The following is a 20,000-nucleotide window of genomic DNA, read 5'->3' on the forward strand; positions in this document are numbered from 1 at the left end:
CAATCACATCAAATTTCAACAATCCCATAAAACTAACAGATGCCCTCAATAAATCAAAATTTCACAAATATATTATTGAGAACTCAGTAAGAATCTTAGGAGACGGCAAAGCACTAAGATTTGAAGTGATTGATCTTAACAAGATAGGTCCGCTGAAAGAAATAAAACACCTAGGAGACTGGGAAGTGCTATGCAAAGAACCTGCCTCTAGCAGAAACCTGGGGTGCTCCTACGGCACCATTTCCCCAGTGGAAACTGAAATTGAGTCCAAAGAAATTCTTGAAAAAATAAGAATAATTTGGGGAACAGAAACTGAAGTAAAAGAAATAAATAGAATTAACAAACATACAAAAACACCAGAAGGTGAAAATAAATGGCTTCCCACTAGAGCATTAAAAATAATATTCAAAGGTCCACTTCCCTCTAAAGTAGCCATAGGACACACTGCATACCAAGTGTTCCAATACACGTTCCCAATCCCAAAATGCTTTAAATGTCTCATGTATGGCCATGGAATAATATCTTGCAAGAACAAAATAAGATGCAGTAACTGTAACCAGGTTGGTCACAAGTTCAAAGAGTGTTCATATCCCTCATACTGTTTTTTCTGTAACGGTAACCATCCAGCATACGATAGGACATGTCAAACTCACTTAAAAGCTCAAGAAATAAACAAAAAAAACACTACACCTAATAACCAAGAAGTTAAAAAACTTCTACATCAGTTGAATCCGACATCCAAAATAACCAAAAAAACACTTAACAAAAACACCATACTAACAACAGCGGAGATACACAACTCAAACTCAGAATACTACCAACAACCTGAGGACAACCCAAATAACATACAACAAACAAACCCAAACATAACACAAACATTTGCTCAAACTTTGACACAAACACATAACATAACCCCAGCACAGAAAACACCAACAAAACAAAAAAACAACGCAAACCAAAAAGAAGCAGACACATTAAACCCATCTGTGAAATCAAAACTTGAAAAAACAATAGAACAAAAACCTAATCATGAACATGGTAGGAAAAACAAAGAACAAGTTAATTCCCCAACAACATGGTCACTTCCTACACCTCTAAATAAAACTTCAACTCCAGAGAGAAGTAAAGAACAAGACGAAAACAATCCTTCATGGATTGATATAATAAAAAGAATAACCAAAATGATATCAAACATAGCTGCAAATTTAAAATCCGAGAAATCTATAATTATAACGATAACCGAGACTTTAACAGAGGCAATCCCAATCATTAAAGACGTCTTGGACAGTTTATATGGATAAACTAATACTCTGGAATGCCAGGTCCATTTTAAACAAAAAAACAGAAATAGACCTCTTAATAAACAAAGAGAACCCAAAAATATTCGCAGTCTGCGAAACATGGTTGACAAAAAATGACAATTTTAAGTTAAATAATTATTCAATAGTAAGAAATGATAGAACAGAACAAAGGGGAGGAGGTCTAGCAATATGTATACATAATACTATACAATATAAGAAAATACACCTCAATGAAAGACACAATAATAAAATAGAAAAAATAGCTATAAAAGTTAGCTACAAGAACAAATGGCTAAATTTAATTTTGATTTATAATCCTTGCAACATAATAGAACAAAAAGAAATAGAACATTACATAGAACAACTAGATAATCCCAAATTAATAATAGGAGACTTCAACGCGCACCATCCATCATGGAACCCTCATACAAAAATAGAGTTTGCAAATAGAACAGGAATAAACTTGTTTAACTTGATAACACAAAACTATTTGATGTTAATAACGCCCAGGGGACAAATCACCAGAATAGACCCAAAAACAGGGAAAGGTACTACAATTGACTTAGTGATAGGTTCTCCAGAACTAAGTCATCTAGAAATAAAAACAAACACATATTCAGGTAGTGACCATTTGCCAATAATAATAAAAGATAGCAACTATATAAACGAAACAAATACAAAAGAAAAAAAATGGAGCTTTAGTGAAGAGGGATGGAGGAATTATCAAGATGACTTAGTCAACAATGACTTCAAGGGAATTAATTCACTAAAAGAAGTAATGGATCTAATAAAAAACACGGGTAAAAAATATATTAAATTTGATAATAAAGTAAACAATAACAAACCAAACAAACCTTGGTGGAATCAAAACTGTAAAGAAATCATAAAACAAAGAAATAAAGCTTTCAATAAATGGAGGAAAAAACCAAATGATACAAACAGACTCGAATTCAAAAAACTTCAAATCAAAGCAAGAAGCATTATAGAAACTGAAAAAAAAAATAGCTGGGAAAAATTCTGTACTTCTCTAGACTTCAAAACACCATCCAGAAAGATTTGGAATTTCATAAAAAAATTAGCCGGTAAAAACAAAATTAATACATACCCATTAATTGACAACAATCAACCTATTCAGGACACAGAGCAAAAACTCAATTTGTTAAAAGAAGAATTTAAAGAAACAACTAACAAAAAAGCAAAAAAATTGTTAACTAATTCAGAGATAAAATATTTGACAGAAAAAACAAACACAGAAGGAATTAGTACAAATATTACATTAAAGGAATTAACTTCAGTAATAAAAAAATCAAATAACGGGAAAGCCTATGGACCTGACGAAATTCCCTATGAATTCTTCAAAAAAAGTCCACAAAATATATTAGAAAAAATTGTATCATTGCTTAACACTAACTGGCTAAAAGGAGAATACCCAAACGAATTAAAGAAATCACTAGTAAACCCTATAATAAAACCTGGTAAAGACCCGTCAGATAAAAAATCTTATAGATTCATTAGCAGAATTTCGTGTATAGGAAAAATATTTGAAAGCATTATAACAAACAGACTAAACTGGTGGTTAGAAGTTAACAAAAAATTAAACGAAGATCTTACAGGATTCAGACCTAACAGCTCAACAATAGATGCTTTAAATATAATAGAATACAACATTAACAAAGCTTTTGTAGAAAAAAAATATGCTCTAATAGCATGCCTAGATCTAGAAAAAGCTTTCGATTCTATAAATCATGAGGCAATAATTATAAAAGCAGCTAAACTAGGAATTACTGGAGCCCCACTCAAGTGGATCATGAATTTTCTAAAAAATAGAACCTACCAAATAGTCATAGGTAATAAAAAATCAATAGAAGAAAACATAGTAAGGGGTCTCCCACAAGGCTCACCTCTTAGTCCTTTATTGTTTAATATAATGACAACAGATTTAAATCTAACGGACGAATTAAAAAAAGTAACATATGCAGACGACATAACAATAATAGCAATAAATAATAACCTAGCAGAGGCTAAAAATAAACTAGAATTAGGGTTAAAGCAAATAATAGAATGGTCGAATAAATGGGAATTGACAATAAATCTAACAAAAAGCAAACTAATGTGTTTTACAAAAAACAGAATAAGAGAAATACCAATGATACAAATAGATAACAAAGCACTTAACTTCACTACTAACCACACAATTCTTGGTCTAGAATTTGATGCTCCAAAATTAACTTGGAAAAAACACATGAATAACCTAAAGATCAATTGCTCAAATAGAACAAACTTAATGAAAAAAATATCTTCAACAACATGGGGATCTAATAGAGAAAACATGATAAAATTCTATGATATTTATATAAAACCAAAAATAGAATACGGTATCTCAATCTTTGGAACAGCCAATAACACAGAAATGAAAAAATTAGAAATTATTCAAAATAACGCTCTAAGAATAGCCACAGGATGCTTAAAAACCACCCCAATACTAGCCTTATTCACTCTCACAAATAAAATGCCCTTTAAATATAAACAAAAAGAAATGGAGTGTATGCAGGTGATAAAAATATTAGAAAAACAAGAGAATAACCAAATGAAAAGAATAGTAACAGCTAATATAGAAAAATATAACCCCGAAAAAGACAAGAGAGGCTTAGTACACAGAGTAATAGAAACTTGCAAAGAATTACAAATAACAATAAAAGCAAAAACAATACCTAACATAACTCCTATTCCACCATGGTTTGATATTACAAATAATATAGAAACTAACTTCTTAGAAGATCTTGCAAAAAATGTCCCTGAACAAATAATAAAGAGTCAATTTTTTAAGTTGGAAAACACAAGATATTTAAACAATAAAAAAATATTTACAGATGGCTCAAAATTAAGCACAAACTCAACCTCAGCGGCCATATATATCCAAGACAAAAATATAACAACAATATGGAAATTACCTGATGAAACAGAAATAATAGAGGCAGAACTTTTTGCAATAAAACAAGGAATTACTTATATACAGAACAATAGATTAGTAACATCAGTAATATTTTCAGACTCAAAATCAGCCTTACAATTAATATCAAACTTAAAACCTAAAAACTATAAACACATCATATTTGAAATACAGGCAATGATATATTCACTTACAAACCAAAAACAGACAATAACAATACAGTGGATACCATCACACAAAAACATAAGAGGTAATGAAATTGCTGATCAAGCTGCAAAAAAAGCACACACTATAACAAATCCTATAACCATATATGAGGACAAAAGAAAAAAGATAAAACAAATAAGAATAAAATATTTTAAAAAATGGGAAACACAATTAAATTCAATCTTAAACACAAAAAATTACCTTCTAAAAAATACAGAACCCCAACCATGGACAAGATCAAAAAACAGAAAACTTGACGTTTGCATAACCAGACTCAAAACAACACACACAAGACTGAACCAACATTTACATAAAGTAAAAATAGTAAATGATCCAACATGTAGATGGTGTCACCATCAGGAAGAAAACATAGAACATATCATGCTACAATGTCCAAGATTTCACTCCTACAGAACAGAGTTGATGGAAGCTCTAAAAAGAATCAAAATAAACAATCCTAATATTGATTTATTACTCACAGGTGCTGATTTCTCTCCAATAAAGAAGTGCTACATTTTAAGACACACCAAAATATTTTTGAAGAAAACAAGACTAATAGAAATAATTTAAGGAAAAAGAAAGAAGAAAGAAGAAAGAACATAGATCCAGGGGATATAGACTATACAATAGTCTAAAACCCTATAAAAGAAGAAAGAAGAAGAAGAAGAAGTAACTTCTAGTTGAATTCGACGGAATTACACATATTTCACTGCATTTTTGGGAAAGAGAGCACTCCAATATGGTAAGGATGTATTGTACATTACACTTACCTTAATTCTTATAATATTCCGTTATAAATAAGGGAAAAAAAAGAGTCGGTACTTCACGCCAGGTCCCACGTCAGCTATATACCCAGTGAAGATTATATGAATGACGCTTTCAGTTTATTAAAACAAACCAGAATTCTGTTGGTTATTGATTTGTTTGTATTTACACTCTGCTGTCGATTCTTTAAAGTAGGTTTTTAGACGCTCTTTAGCATATCGGCAAGTATGACTCTGAACATTAATGAATTTGCAACCGGCAGTAGATCAGAGCTTAGGGAACACCGAACTTATAAATACTATTTATTTGTTAGTTTTAACATAATTTACCCTAAACATGTTATAGCATCTCGTAGTGGGTTTACACAGATGCAAGTACATGTAAAGATTGTAGAGGTATCGGCTCAAAGGAAAAAAGTTGTATATATTTTTCTCATTACTTAGACATGGTATTTGTATATATGTATATGTACATATAATACCAAAATAAAATAAAAGCAAAATGATATATATCCCCTAATCCAGCATGGACTGGTCTAGCAACTTAGGAAATTTTGGATTATTTCAGACCACAAATCTATACTCATATGACTAATTCTAAGAATGTAATGGTCTTTGCTCTTTGCATTCTAGTAAAGGGCAACAAGCCACCAATGTGTTCTAGTAAGATAGTTTCCAGACCACCCATGGGGGGATTTATCACCAAATATGGAACCAGTATTAGGCGTATCTTGCTAAATATATGTGGTAGAGGTTCACCAACTTACTGGTCTAATGTTGAATAAAGAATTTCAGTTTGAGCTGCTGCTTTAGCTATGGAAAGTGTCAGTTGTACATTGCAACCTATGTATTCCTTTGCCTTCTTTATACCTAATTTTACTAGTTAAATGATGTATGTAAATAATATTTATTTTGCAGGATCTTACCACTTTTTCCCAAGAAAGCTTTGAGCCAAAGGAATGGATTAACAACATCTTCAGAAGCCCAGAAGCACATCAGAATAGAGATGTAAGCATATTCATGTAAAATGTATTGTGCATTTTATATTTATATATTATAGGTGTATTGCATTTTGTGTGTGACTGTCAACTTTACAAATTTATAGACATTGAATATTGGAAAAGTTTGTTTTAAACAGTTATTCAAAGGCTTGTGTTTCTAATTAGGCTGAGAAAAAAGCTAATGTATCATGTAACAGTTCTTGAAATTTATTAACAGAAATAATTTCATTACATTTTTTGAAGATACTGACCAGAAATACTTTCATATTCTTATTTCACTTTACAGCATTATGCATCATCTCAAGTCTTAAGACTTCAACTTGCAATTCAAGAAGTGAATAATGCTCTAGAGGAGACCAGCCAACAGGTATTATTAATATATATAAAAAAAAAAAAAATCATACAGCAAATCATGTCATTCTCAGTATGATGTATATACAATCATATATGTATTCATAATCTGTATGCAGAGAAAAGATGATACCTCGTAAAAGTAAGTGATAATTATTTCAGGTGATGGCCAGCTTGCCAAGGGTACTGAGAGACATAGAATCTCTGGGTCATGAGGTGGCTGTGCTCAAGAACCAGATGAAGAGTGTGAGGCAAGACATTGAAAAGGTAGGGTTCTTTTACATGTCTGTGCTTTAGTAATGAATATAATGTGATGTATTATGTTTGCAAATATACACACTGATTTAAATGTATTTTTTTGTTGATATTACAAAATTATGCATATATATATATATGTGTGTGTGTGTGTGTGTGTGTGTGTGTGTGTGTGTGTGTGTGTGTGTGTGTGTGTGTGTGTGTGTGTGTGTGTGTGTGTGTGTGTGTGTTTGTGTGTGTGTTTGTGTGTGTGTGTGTGTGTGTGTGTGTGTGTGTGTGTGTGTGTGTGTGTGTGTGTGTGTGTGTGTGTGTGTGTGTGTGTGTGTGTGTGTGTGTGTGTGTGTGTGTGTGTGTGTGTGTGTGTGTGTGTTTTATATTATATTATATTATATTGTAGGTTTTCTTGGATAAAAAAAAATAGGTCCTATAACACAATAAATGAGAGACCCCCCCTAATCCTTGTTATTATTCAAGGTTGAACACAACACAGCAGCCAGCATGCAGACCCTTGTCAAGCTTGATTCCTTGAAGGGAAGATTAGTGGCCTCCTCCCAGGCTCTCCGGGAGGCTGATAACTGGACCACACTTTCGACAGATATTGAGGAGGTAAAGTAATTCTGATTGCTCAAGTAATAAAATTTAATTATGAATTTTCTCTCAAGATTTATGTAGATTGTTGGCAAACAAAACAAAATTTCTGTATTAAGATTTTTCTGAGAGGGATTTGTTAACATTCTGTTTTTTATCAAATTCTGTTTTATGTGATTTGTATAGATTATTTTTATGTGACTGATTTAAATTTGTAACAAAATACAATATTCATATCAACAGGTAATGGATAGTGGAGATATTGATGCCATAGCCAGTAAGTTAGTAGCACTCCAGAATTGTCTGGGAATTTTAACCCATGTACCTGACTATGAAGATCGTGTGGCACATCTTGAAGGTTTGAAGGTCAGACTAGAAGCACTGGCCAGCCCACACATTGTTGCTGCTTTTACACAGCATAATTTAGGTAGGTGAAGATTTTTCATATGATTTTATAAAAAAAAAGTCATCAATACATACATAGGTTATTTTGCATTGAGACAATTTAGCAACCACTCTTTTTTATTAAGACTGCTTATACAAACTACTACTTGAATTTCAGATGAATCTGTGAAATATGCAAGACTTCTACGATCGCTAGGGCGAGTCGATCAGCTGGAAAGTTACTATCACAAGTGTGAGATTGGTCAACTGGGCACTGCTTGGCGGAATGGAGTTGAAGGGTCCCAGTTGAGTGGCCCAGCACTGTGGCTGACTTCATTCTATGACAGGCTCTCTCTGCTCATTTCAAATCAGGTAAATTTGAAGTTTGATAATCCCTGCTGTGTATTAGTAGTTTTATCATACACTAATAGGAAACTGACTGAAAACTTCTTTGATTGCAGTTGCGCTGGTGTGGGCAAGTCTTTGAAGGATCTGATGCCAATCTTTTGCTTTCTCAACTGGCTGCTTCTACCTTATCATCGCTTGATCCTCCCATCAGCCAAGTTATTGCAGCCTCATCCAAGCAACAGGAAGAACCACTGGCATTTCTCATATCTGTTAAAAGTTCTGGAGATCAATTTTTAAGAGATTTTGAATCTTCAGTTGGCATTGCAAAATCAGGTTAGGGCATATATGTTGCAGTGCAACGTTTTTAGCCTATAGATTTATTTACTTGTCTACATTTACATGTGTTTGTATGTAACATAGTTTTCTTATGTAATATGTATGTATACCTCTGAAAGATTCTCATGTATTTCCAAAAAATCAGGATATTTCATTTTTTTGTTCCTAACAGGCCAAGAGTTGTTGTACCAGTCTCAGAGGGCAGTTGTGCAGGCTATCTACAGCCCATTACAGGAACAAGTTTTGAAATATCAAGAATATGAAGAGGCTCTTCTGCTGTCGCATCTAATATCTGCTGGTTAGTGATGTGCATATTTTATTATTTCCATCCTAACTTAAGGAAGAGCATAAAATTGCATTATGCTTTTTATGTAGTATATGTAATATATATGATATACATGATATATATGTTATACTTGTTATATATGATATATATATATATATATATATATATTTTTTATATAAACTATATATATATATTATATAAACTATATATATATTATATAAACTATATATATATATTTTTTTTTTATATAAACTATATATATATTATATAAACTATATATATATATATTTTTTTTATATAAACTATATATATATATATTATATAAACTATATATATATTATATAAACTATATATATATTATATAAACTATATATATATTATATAAACTATATATATATAAAAATATATATATATATACATATATATATATATATATATATATATATTATATAAACTATATATATATATTAAATAAACTATATATATATATATATATATATATATATATATATATATATATATATGTATGTATGTATATATACATACATATAAATTATATATATTATATATTACATATTACATATATTATATATAATATTATATATCATATGTATTATATAGATTATATATTATGTATATTATACATATATAGTATATATTATATATCATATATTATGTATATTATATATTATGTATTCTGTATCAGGTGTTAGGTATTAGGTATTATATATTATATGTTATATATTATATATTATATAATATATATATGTATATGTATATGGATATGGATATGGATATATATGTAATATATATATATATATATATATATATATATATAAATATATATAGTATATATATAGAGTATATATATACATATATATATATATATATATATATATATATAAAGTATATATATGTTATATATATTATATATTATATATATGTATGTATAGATATGTATATATATGTATATATGTGTATATATATGTATATATATATGTATATATGTGTATATATATGTATATATATGTATATATGTGTATATATATGTATATATGTGTATATATATATGTTTATATGTATGTCTATATATACATATATATACATATATATACATATATATTCATATATATTCATATACAGACATATATATATATATATATATATATATATGTATATATATATATATATATATATATATATATATATATATACATACACTTTATATATGTGTGTGTATACATATACATATACATATACATATACATATACATATACATGCACACGCACGCATGCACACACGCACACACGCACACACGCACACGCACACACGCACACGCACACAAACATGCACACGCACACGCACACGCACACGCACACCCCCACCCCCACCCACACACACACCCCCACCCCCACCCCCACCCCCACCCCACCCACACCCACACCCACACCCACACCCACACCCACACCCACACCCACACCCACACCCACACCCACACCCACACCCACACCCACACACACACACACACACACACACACACACACACACACACACACACACACATATATATATTATATATATATATATATATATACATCATATATATATGGTATATTATGCATGTTATATATTGTGACTGTCCTCTGTGGTATTTTTTTTTTTAATGGCAGTAACTTTACATATGTACTTTTGCTGACATTCATGACTATGGTTGAGTCTGTTCATATATAAAGATTGTTTATAGATAACAGCTAATATGTCCTTTCAGATATTGTAAAGAACGACATGGCAGAAACCTTACGAAGGTTGAGAGAATATTGCAGTAAGCTTTTAAGTCAAGCTGAGGTGGCAGCAGACAGATGTTTGCAGGTGTGTTAACATCTGGTGTGGTGTGTGTACCTATTGTATATCCAGGCAGTTGGAATAGATGTTGAGTTAGATGATGTGTGATAGTAATTGCATTATTAATTGTGAACTTCAGTTATGAATATTCTGATTATTTGAGAATTATGTTAAAGACCAACATAATTTCCAAACAGCTGACAAATGGATGGACTTTCCCAAGCTTGGTTTTTGCATTAGCAACATACATTGAGCAGTTTACAAGTCGACTAGCCCAAACAGTCAGGCATGTAGAGAAACAAAAAACCTCCATAGAAGATGACTGGAATGTATTTACAACATGTCTGAATCTTATACAGGCAGCAGGTAAGAATAATTTTAATAACAGTTGATGCTTTTTGAAATAATGAGAATCATGGTTTCTGTCACACAAATGCAAATCCTTACAGAGTTTTGGCATAGGGTAATATATTTGAAGAGTACAGAGCCAAGATTGTGTTAATCATAAATGTACAGTTAATCATAATCATATTTTAATAACACAATTTAGTAATATTTTGAAGTGTAGTAAAAGGAAATATAATTGTCTGTCCTAAGGTGAGCTGGTAATGGCAGTTGATAACATGGAACACTCCTTGGCCACAATGTTTACAAATGCTGCAGCAAAGATTATTTGGGAGCCAGCTACACCCTTTTCTGCAACTCCAGATCTCCTTCTTTCAAAACAAGGAGTTGATAACTTGAAGCAGTTAGTTGTTAAGGTTGTTGGTAAGTTGTTTCCTTTTTAAAAGTTTTTTTGCTTTTGATTCACTACCTTTCTCATTATATTATACTGACTGAGATGAAGCAGCACTTATGGTTGCCCTACACTTGCTAATGTTATTGAAAATCTTAAAGCATATGTTCTAAAATGCAGATGAAGATGGTCGACTCTTGGAGAACAGTATGACACAGTCTCAGGCACAGTGTCAGAGTACAGTGGAGGTGGCCCTCCACACCATCATGAACCCAGTGTCATCTCAGCTAGCCTCCTTGCCAGACCTACCAGCATGGAACTCACGTCAGGGAACTACATCGCATCTCTCACTGTCTTTTTCACCACAGGAGTATGTTACACAGGTTAGTTTCTTCCTTTCTCCCATTTTTAAATAGAAAAACAATGATTATTGAAAATTTATATTTATTAGCATGGGTTCTGAAAAGAATTATAATTTTTTTGTTACAGATAGGACAGTACCTGATGACACTACCACAGCACCTGGAGCCATTGTTGGTGAATCATAGCCCGGCATTGAACCGTGCTTTGCAGGAGGCCAATACAACATGTAGCTCTGGGTAAGGATGTGAATTTATGAACTTGGAATTAAAGCCTTTTACTCTGACTTAAACTTATAGGATATATTGATTTCATACTATATTTGAAGGTCACTTGAAAGTTTTAACAAGAAATTAACATGATTTGCTTTCTGAGACTGTTATACTATTTTTTCAGGCCATCTGGAAGGGTTGTAAGTGAGAGTGAAGTGAGTGCAGCTGATTTTCTCATCAACAGTGTTGGACAAAACACTTGTAAGCTCTATACAGATGCCATTTTGAAGATCCCAGAGATAACTACATCCATGATCACACAGCTCACTACAGATATTGGTTTGTTGATGTTTGATAAGTGTATTAAAGCAGTTTTATATTTGGTATTCATGACCATATAGAATACAATATGATGGTAACTACAAAAAGTGATTGCAGTATGTTTATTGAAAACATACATTTTTGCATTGTAGAATCCAAATGCCAAAATAGAATACACTGTTATCCCACTACATAATTATACTGTTATTGAATGTCACACAGTTATTATACTGTCAGACTCTGTTATAAAACTTTGTAAACACACAGTAATTTTATATTACAATTATGGTCTCAGATCATGTGTTCTGAATAATCACAATGATTTAATCTGTTCTCAGACTATACCTGCAACATCTTAGAGGACCTCGGAGTTACGTCCTGTGATCCATTAGACAAGCTCAACCTCCTTCTAAAAGCACCGGTGGAACAGTATTGGAAGATTGCTCCTGGAAATAACCCACGTCTCATTGCTGCCGTTCGACAGATGCGAAACATTCCTGTACAGTCATAATACTTTATTTTTAAATAACTGTTTGTACTATTTTGAGGGTTGGTGCATTTCTGGATGTTTTGGATGTTGGTTATTTTATTAATAAAGCAGAATATATATAGATATATGATTGGTTGTTTGATTTTCTGTTATATGTATTTGTGAGTAATCTTGCACTATTTTGGCATGTGTAATGGTATCAACAGTTACTAAATACTGTAATGTAAAAGAATTTAATGTACAGTATTGGCTTAATAGAAAGCAAGAAATTATATAATAGAATCAGTGAATATTCACAAGTGTCTGTGAATAAATATTTACTCAGTTTTATCAGATATTACTGATGAAGTTGCCTTTGAAATGTTTATATTGGTAGGAACTATAATTGTTTTATTATGAATAACTGTTATGTTTTAGTTTCCTTGAATATCTGGTGCCTTTCTACAAGATAGTCAACATTAGGAAATACATAAATTTTCATTTATTTCTTTGAATAAATGATTTGAACTTTCATGTTTATTTCTTTCCCCAAATCCTTGATCACAAAATACGTATAATAGGTTATCTTATATATATATTTCCTATATTTCCACCTCCGTGGAAAATTGGTTTGTTGAGCATAAATTTTGAAAAGAAGGGCTGAGATGCTTATCCCACGTGTTTCGCATGAACAAAATGTTAACCTTTTCGTTCTGATTAGTCACTGGAAACCTCAGCACCAGAAATTACGCTCGCAGATTTTTTTTTTTAAATGGGTAACGTGCCTATTATAAGATGTATTAACATTAACGACAAAATTAATGGTTACACGTTACTGTTATTAAGAAAAACTATTACCGCATACATAACCACAGCAGTTACATGTATTTACTTTATCATCGAAGTTGCAAATCTATTGTACTTTGCTCTGCTTATTAGATCAGTGAGAATGAAACACAAATGAAGGCCAAAGCTGTGGGAAAAGGTATGACTTCACGGGCCGGAAATATGACATCACATGGCATCCACGAAAGATGTACGGTGCCACAGGGTAGGAGCGCGGAATTTAGGCCAAGGGAGTGAGTCATCCTTCACACCACCGTCTTTCCTGCCGCCGTTCCTTCCAGCGCCGTCAGACTTCCCGCGAAAGAGATCCCACGCCCCTCTCGACGGCGGCGTGAGAACCAGCGCGAAAGGGCTGGGTTGAACCTTTTAAAAAGAGGCAGTGAGAGAATTCGGGGTAATTTTTGCCCTGAGATCAGTGACCTTGCATGCGGTGGTGTGAAGTTGTGGCTGTGATTTATGGGTGAATGGGTTGCCTTGTAATCGAAGGGGCGAAGGAGGGCGGGAAACGTGGTTTTGTCAGTGCTTGTGTTGGCTCTCCTCAGCGCAGGGGGTCGGAGTCTCCCAGCTGATAGTGGTGCACTGGTAATAAGTTTGTTTTGTATAAAGATTATAGATATATATACATATGATATATATATATATACATATATATATATATGTGTATATATGTATATATATTCATATATATATGCATATATATATATATATATATATATAGATATAGATATATATATATAAACATATATACATAATTGTATACATATATATATGCATATATATATATATATATATATATATATATATATATATATATATATATATATATGCATACACACACACACACACACACACACACACACACACACACACACACACACACACACACACACACACACACACACACACACACGCCGTGTGTGTGTGTATTTATAAGTATATATACAGAAATATTTACATATATATGATAAAAAAATCATAATAATAATCAAATATGCTTCAAGCTATTACCTTACAAAATCAAAATTAACTCTTGCCACTTCGCCAAACACATCCCCTACATTCGAGACGAAGGAAAACGAAACAACATCAACGAAGTTTGTAATTTTCGCTCAGTACTTCAAGCCACATGAAACAGAGAGAGATAATAAATGTCATTATCGATAATACACTCAATCACAGTGATTAGACGATTATTACTAACAATGCCCCATCCTATAATTTATATTAGAGATGAATATTACGAAGCTTTAAAGACTGGTGGCGTTTTGACCTATCTCCACGACGCCCTTGGAGAAGTTTGACCTGTTCCTCCTGCCGTCTCGCCCCGTCTGCCCCGTCCGGGCACGGCAAAGGTCGCGGGCTAGCGCCACGCAGCCGGCCGGGGGCCGCCGGGGTAACCATTCCCCGTGCCGCCCCGCTTCTCGGTCGGTTTGTGGCCCTGCCCTTCACACAGGCGACCGCTCCCGTCTAGACGTCCGGAATGGTTTTCGAGTACCGCCCCCCCCCCTCACTGAGGTGAAACAACCTTTGGATGGTTGCTTCAGAGGGATGAAAGGAACCAGCTGACAAAAAGGACAAAACCCCCCTTCCCTCACTGAGGTGAAACAGCCTTTGGATGGCTGCTTCAGAGGGAAGGGGGAAACACTTTGAAAAGACACAGGTCCTTTCCTTCCTCACTGAGGTGAAACAACCTTTGGGTGGTTGCTTCAGAGGAATGTAAGGAACTGCCTGGCAAGAACGCAAAACCTCCCTTCCCTCACTGAGGTGAAACAGCCTTTGGGTGGCTGTTTTAGAGGGAAGGGTGAACCACTTCGATAAGACACAGGTCCTTTCCTTCCTCACTGAGGTGAAACAACCTTTGGGTGGTTGCTTCAGGGGAACGAAAGGAAGTGCCTGACAAGAACGCAAAACCTCCCTTCCCTCACTGAGGTGAAACAACCTTTGGGTGGCTGTTTTAGAGGGAAGGGGGAACTACTTTGAAAAGACACAGGTCCTTTCCTTCCTCACTGAGGTGAAACAACCTTTGGGTGGTTGCTTCAGAGGGATGAAAGGAACTGCCTGGTAAAAGTGCAAGACTCCTCTTCCCTCACTGCGGTGAAGCAACCTTTGGGTGGCTGCCTCAGAGGGCTGAGCAAAAAGGCTCCAAACAATGATGTCTCGTAGGTGGAAGGGCATCCCCTCTGGTCTCTCCCCAGGGGTTTACACCTACCCACGCGTTTGCCGTGCGTGGCAGCCTTGTGCGCTGTGGAGACGGGAGTCCTGGAGGTTGAGCGATGCCGTGAACGAGTACGCCCTGCGGCTAGCAACACGCCTCTTTGGTCCTCTATTCCAGCAAGACAGGCGGCCTGATCCCGGCCCGGTCACGGTCAATCGGCTGGTCTCCCCCGGGAGGCTAGGGTCAAGCAGTCATGCCGCCATTGGCACTCACAATGGTCCGTGAGTGCCGTCACAATGGCTATTGGCTGCGTATATCCTCTCATCACTCCTGTTGCTGTTAGACACTGGTTCTGACACTCAGCTTCCCCTTGTTGGACTCCGTGGTGGGTGGGGGCGTGAGAGGATGAAGCACTTACCAATTCATGGAAAAAACAATCAAACACCCCCCTCAGACTGAACTTACAGTTGACGAACCGCGCAAGGCCCAGACCACGGTAGTCACCATGAAGGCATATGCGCCTTCCGGTGGCAAAAGAAAGCCCCAAGCACAGGATGACACTGTCACCCCTGCTGCTAAGGTGGACAAGACCGAAGCCAATGGGTCTGTCCACCGAATAGTCAAAGATCTTGACTCGCGAGCTGGCCTCTCCAGGCCAGCAGCTAAGCCAGGGAGGCCCCTGAGTTCACAGACGGCCTCCCCGACTGAGAGGGGAGAGCAGGCTGAACCATCCGCATCAGCTCCTGCCTCCTCAAACAAGCCCGAAAGCCGAAAGGGCGGGCCGAAGCGTCCGAGGCCGGATACCGACTCTGATGAAGAGTCGGGACCCCCTAAACGCTTCACCCAGTTCAAAGTGCCAGCTAAACCCGAAGGCTTCGACAATGCCTACCAATTGGTCAGGGCATTGGAGTTGCAACGGAAAATCCGGTTGTCGATCCGGGTCGCCCGAGATCAGGGCATGATCATAATGCCCAAAGATCAAGCTACCTTAAATTTCCTCCGGGAAACGAAGGAGCTAACTGATGGGAGAAAAGTGAGTCTTTCCCCACTAATTCCCGAGGAAAAGAGAACCAAGATGGTGCTACTTGGCTTCTCAGTCTCGTACGATGTGGAACTGATCGCTTCACACCCACAGGTCGTGCAGGCTTCCCGAATGTCGAAGGGGAAGACCCCAACCAGGCAAGTCCTGGTGACCATGAAAGGTGCCCCAACCACTACCCTTGATCTGGGTAACTGGGGCACCTACAACCTTCGAACGTATGTGCCAGAACCACTTCGGTGTTTCAAGTGCCAGAAATACGGTCACCACAAGGCTAACTGTACAGCCAAGCCTAAATGTGGTGTCTGTAGCAAGGCACACAACACAGAGGTATGCCTCAAGGCATACAAAGAGGAAAAGAGGGACACAACAGCCAAATGTCCCAACTGTGCCAAGAAGCATCATGCCTGGAGCCTGACTTGCTCTGTCAGGAAAAAGGCGGCCCTCAGGCGACAAGAGGTTGCTCAAAACCGATCAGACTTTGTTCCTGCCCCACCGGGCACCCATGTCTGGGGAAGGAACAAAAGCGAAAAGGCCCCCCGACCTCCTAAGAGGAAGGAAGCCGCCCCCCAGCCGACACCGGATGTCTCCAACAAAAAGGAGTTTCCGACAATGCCAAAGGTGCAGAAAAAGAAACTAAAGAAAAAAGTTTCTAAGAGCACCACAAAAACCTCCCCAACAGATGATCATCTCCTCTTTGACGAGGACGATATGACTCTCCTGTTAACTGCTGTTGTCACAGCAGTAGCAACAGCCCTGGGGAGGTCGAGTGAGGAGGCCGAGAAGGCAGTTTCGGTCGCCATGACGGCAATGACCCAGACTGTCGCAGCCCTGAAGGGAAGAAAGCTGACTAGAGAAAAACCAGCCTCACCCTCACCCCAGGACGAGACTCCCCTCCCCACTCCAAACCAGGCCATGCCTTCACAGGCAGAGCCAAAACAGGCTGAATCTGTGCAGCCAGAGCCAGATCACGCTGATATTGCCCAGGCAAGGCCAGCAAGGCCAGCCAAGAAAAAGCCTGAGAGAAAAGCCGAACCAACCAAAGTCAGAGCTACCAAAGGCTCTCCACCCCCCAGTGGACCCAAGGATAGCCTGACAACAGACGAGGAGCCCTCAACTAGCGAGGACCTCGCAATGGAGTTGTCAGACTCCGACGATGTCTCTGATGTAACTATCACTGAGTAACATCATGACACACCATCTAAGCATCCTACAGTGGAACATCAATAGCTTCTCTGCAAAGAACGCTTTTCTCCAAGCAGTAGTGCGATCAAGGAACATTGACATTGTCATGCTCCAGGAGACATTAACAGTGGACACTGTTCGCTTCTCAGGGTACCATGCCTTCACACTGCCACGAACACCTGGCAAGAGAGGCTTGATCACCCTTGTGAGAGCAACAATCCCCTGCTCCGCAATAGCCGATGCATCGCACTGTGGAGATGATGTTGAATCCCTTGCCGTCGAGGTTCACCTGGCCGGGGGGCCCCTCAAACTGTACAATGTGTACAGCCGGCCACGCTGTAAAAGCTTAGACATCAGCCAGGTCTGTGCTTCTGCTGCACACGACCGAGTGATCATAGGGGGAGACTTCAATGCACACCACCCCATCCTGGCTCCCTGCCGGGCACCGGATGCGGCCGGCTATCACATAGCTGACGTGCTAGAGACATTCCCTGAGATCGCTCTCCTCAACACCCAAGAGCCAACGCATGTCAGAGGAGGGGTCCTAGACCTCACCCTGGCCACTGCGACTCTGGTGGGGAGGATTGGCTGGCGTGTCGATGAGACCGTCACAAGTGACCATTACGGCACTATAACTACCCTCAAGGATGCTGGCCCAGCCGAAATCCTAAGACCAAATCCAAGATGGAAAACAGACAAGGCCAACTGGCAGGCGTTTCAAAACGCCTTGGCCCTCTGTCTGAGATGCAACAATCCCCCACAAAGCGAAAATGTGGAAGTGCTCGAAGCCAGCCTGCTAAACGCCATTAATGAAGCAGCCTCACAGACCATACCCAAAACTCGGCCTGGGTCCAGAAGTCACAAAGACGCCTGGTACTTCAATGACGAGATCAGGGAGGTCAACCACAGGGTGAACATGTGCCGAAAACTATTCCGAAGGCAAAGAACCCCTGACAACCTATCCCTCCTAAGGGAAGCTGTCACGGATGCCAAGGAAACTGCCAACAGAGTCAGGCAGGAAAAGTGGCTGGAATGGTGTGAGTCCTTCGACCACCAAACCACCCTTTCAGAGCTGTGGCAACGGGTCAAGCGAGCTACCAGCCGCTCAGCCCCGAGGTGCACCCATCACGACCCCCAAGCAGAGGCTAACAGACTGGCGCACGAGTTCTCTGCGAGAACGAGCAGCAACAGTCTGCCAGCCGAGCTGAGGGCAAGACAAGAGCGTCTACAGCCAGACAGACACGCTCAGATCAGAGAAAGGGCAGCCGAACCCGATAACTCAGACGTTATCTTTTCTCTGAGGGAACTAAGGAAAGCCTATAAAACCAGTTCCAACACAGCCCCGGGCTCTGATGGGATCTCGTACCCCATTATCACCCACCTAGGACTAGCAGGTGAGCGTGCACTCTTGCAACTCATCAACAAGTCCTGGGAAACTTCCACTCTACCCCAGAGTTGAAAGAGGGCTACCATAGTTCCCGTCCCTAAACCAAAGGAGCCGGGGAAGTACCGCCCCATCTCTCTGCTCAGCTGCCTGGCCAAGACGGCTGAGAGGATGGTACTAAACCGGCTTCAATGGAAAACGGGACCCCCGCACGAACACCTGCACGGGTTCACAAGGGGCATGGGCACAGCACACAGCTTAGCCACGCTCTTAAGCACAATCAGCAAGGGCCCAGCTGGGGTGGTATTCCTTGACCTGGAGAAGGCTTTTGAACTGGCAAGTCTGCTTGCCATTCAGGAAAGCCTGATCCAGAAGGGAATCAGAGGAAAGCTCTTGGCTTGGATAGGTGACTACTTCAGGAACAGGACTGCCAATGTCAAATTCCAGGGTCACCTATCGCAGCACATGCCGCTCGAAAATGGAACGCCACAGGGTGGGGTTCTCAGTCCAGCCCTATTCAACACTTTAATGTCCTGTATCCTCAACATAAACCTCCCAGTGGGGTGCCAGATCATCTCGTATGCAGACGATCTCGCTATCACCTCCACTGGACCACGCAGCCAGAATAAAGCCCAGCGTTGTCTGGACCTCGTGTCAGAGGAGTGTTGTAGGACGGGAC

At 37.9% G+C, this 20,000-nt stretch overlaps 2 protein-coding genes across 2 annotated transcripts in view; both read left to right on the forward strand.

Moving 5' to 3' along the window:
• The window catches only part of LOC125037069 (conserved oligomeric Golgi complex subunit 7-like), a 13,620-nt gene extending 376 nt beyond the window's left edge, over window positions 1–13,244 (forward strand). Inside the window, exons 2-17 of the mRNA XM_047630053.1 lie at window positions 5,128–5,200; window positions 6,141–6,230; window positions 6,510–6,590; window positions 6,737–6,841; window positions 7,304–7,435; window positions 7,661–7,844; window positions 7,980–8,173; window positions 8,263–8,482; window positions 8,658–8,783; window positions 10,541–10,641; window positions 10,812–10,980; window positions 11,212–11,382; window positions 11,531–11,733; window positions 11,840–11,949; window positions 12,107–12,261; window positions 12,582–13,244. Of these exons, the coding sequence (XP_047486009.1) occupies window positions 5,198–5,200; window positions 6,141–6,230; window positions 6,510–6,590; window positions 6,737–6,841; window positions 7,304–7,435; window positions 7,661–7,844; window positions 7,980–8,173; window positions 8,263–8,482; window positions 8,658–8,783; window positions 10,541–10,641; window positions 10,812–10,980; window positions 11,212–11,382; window positions 11,531–11,733; window positions 11,840–11,949; window positions 12,107–12,261; window positions 12,582–12,754 (2,217 nt within the window). The 5' untranslated portion in view covers window positions 5,128–5,197 and the 3' untranslated portion in view covers window positions 12,755–13,244. The remainder of the gene's footprint in view (window positions 1–5,127; window positions 5,201–6,140; window positions 6,231–6,509; window positions 6,591–6,736; window positions 6,842–7,303; window positions 7,436–7,660; window positions 7,845–7,979; window positions 8,174–8,262; window positions 8,483–8,657; window positions 8,784–10,540; window positions 10,642–10,811; window positions 10,981–11,211; window positions 11,383–11,530; window positions 11,734–11,839; window positions 11,950–12,106; window positions 12,262–12,581) is intronic.
• A 428-nt stretch (window positions 13,245–13,672) lies between these two features.
• LOC125036826 (cell wall protein DAN4-like) overlaps window positions 13,673–20,000 on the forward strand; it is a 10,235-nt gene continuing 3,907 nt past the window's right edge. Inside the window, exon 1 of the mRNA XM_047629693.1 lies at window positions 13,673–13,791. Within this exon, the coding sequence (XP_047485649.1) occupies window positions 13,673–13,791 (119 nt within the window). The remainder of the gene's footprint in view (window positions 13,792–20,000) is intronic.

The sequence above is a fragment of the Penaeus chinensis genome, chromosome 22, assembly GCF_019202785.1.
Source record: "Penaeus chinensis breed Huanghai No. 1 chromosome 22, ASM1920278v2, whole genome shotgun sequence".
Classification (NCBI taxonomy): Eukaryota; Metazoa; Arthropoda; class Malacostraca; order Decapoda; family Penaeidae; genus Penaeus; species Penaeus chinensis.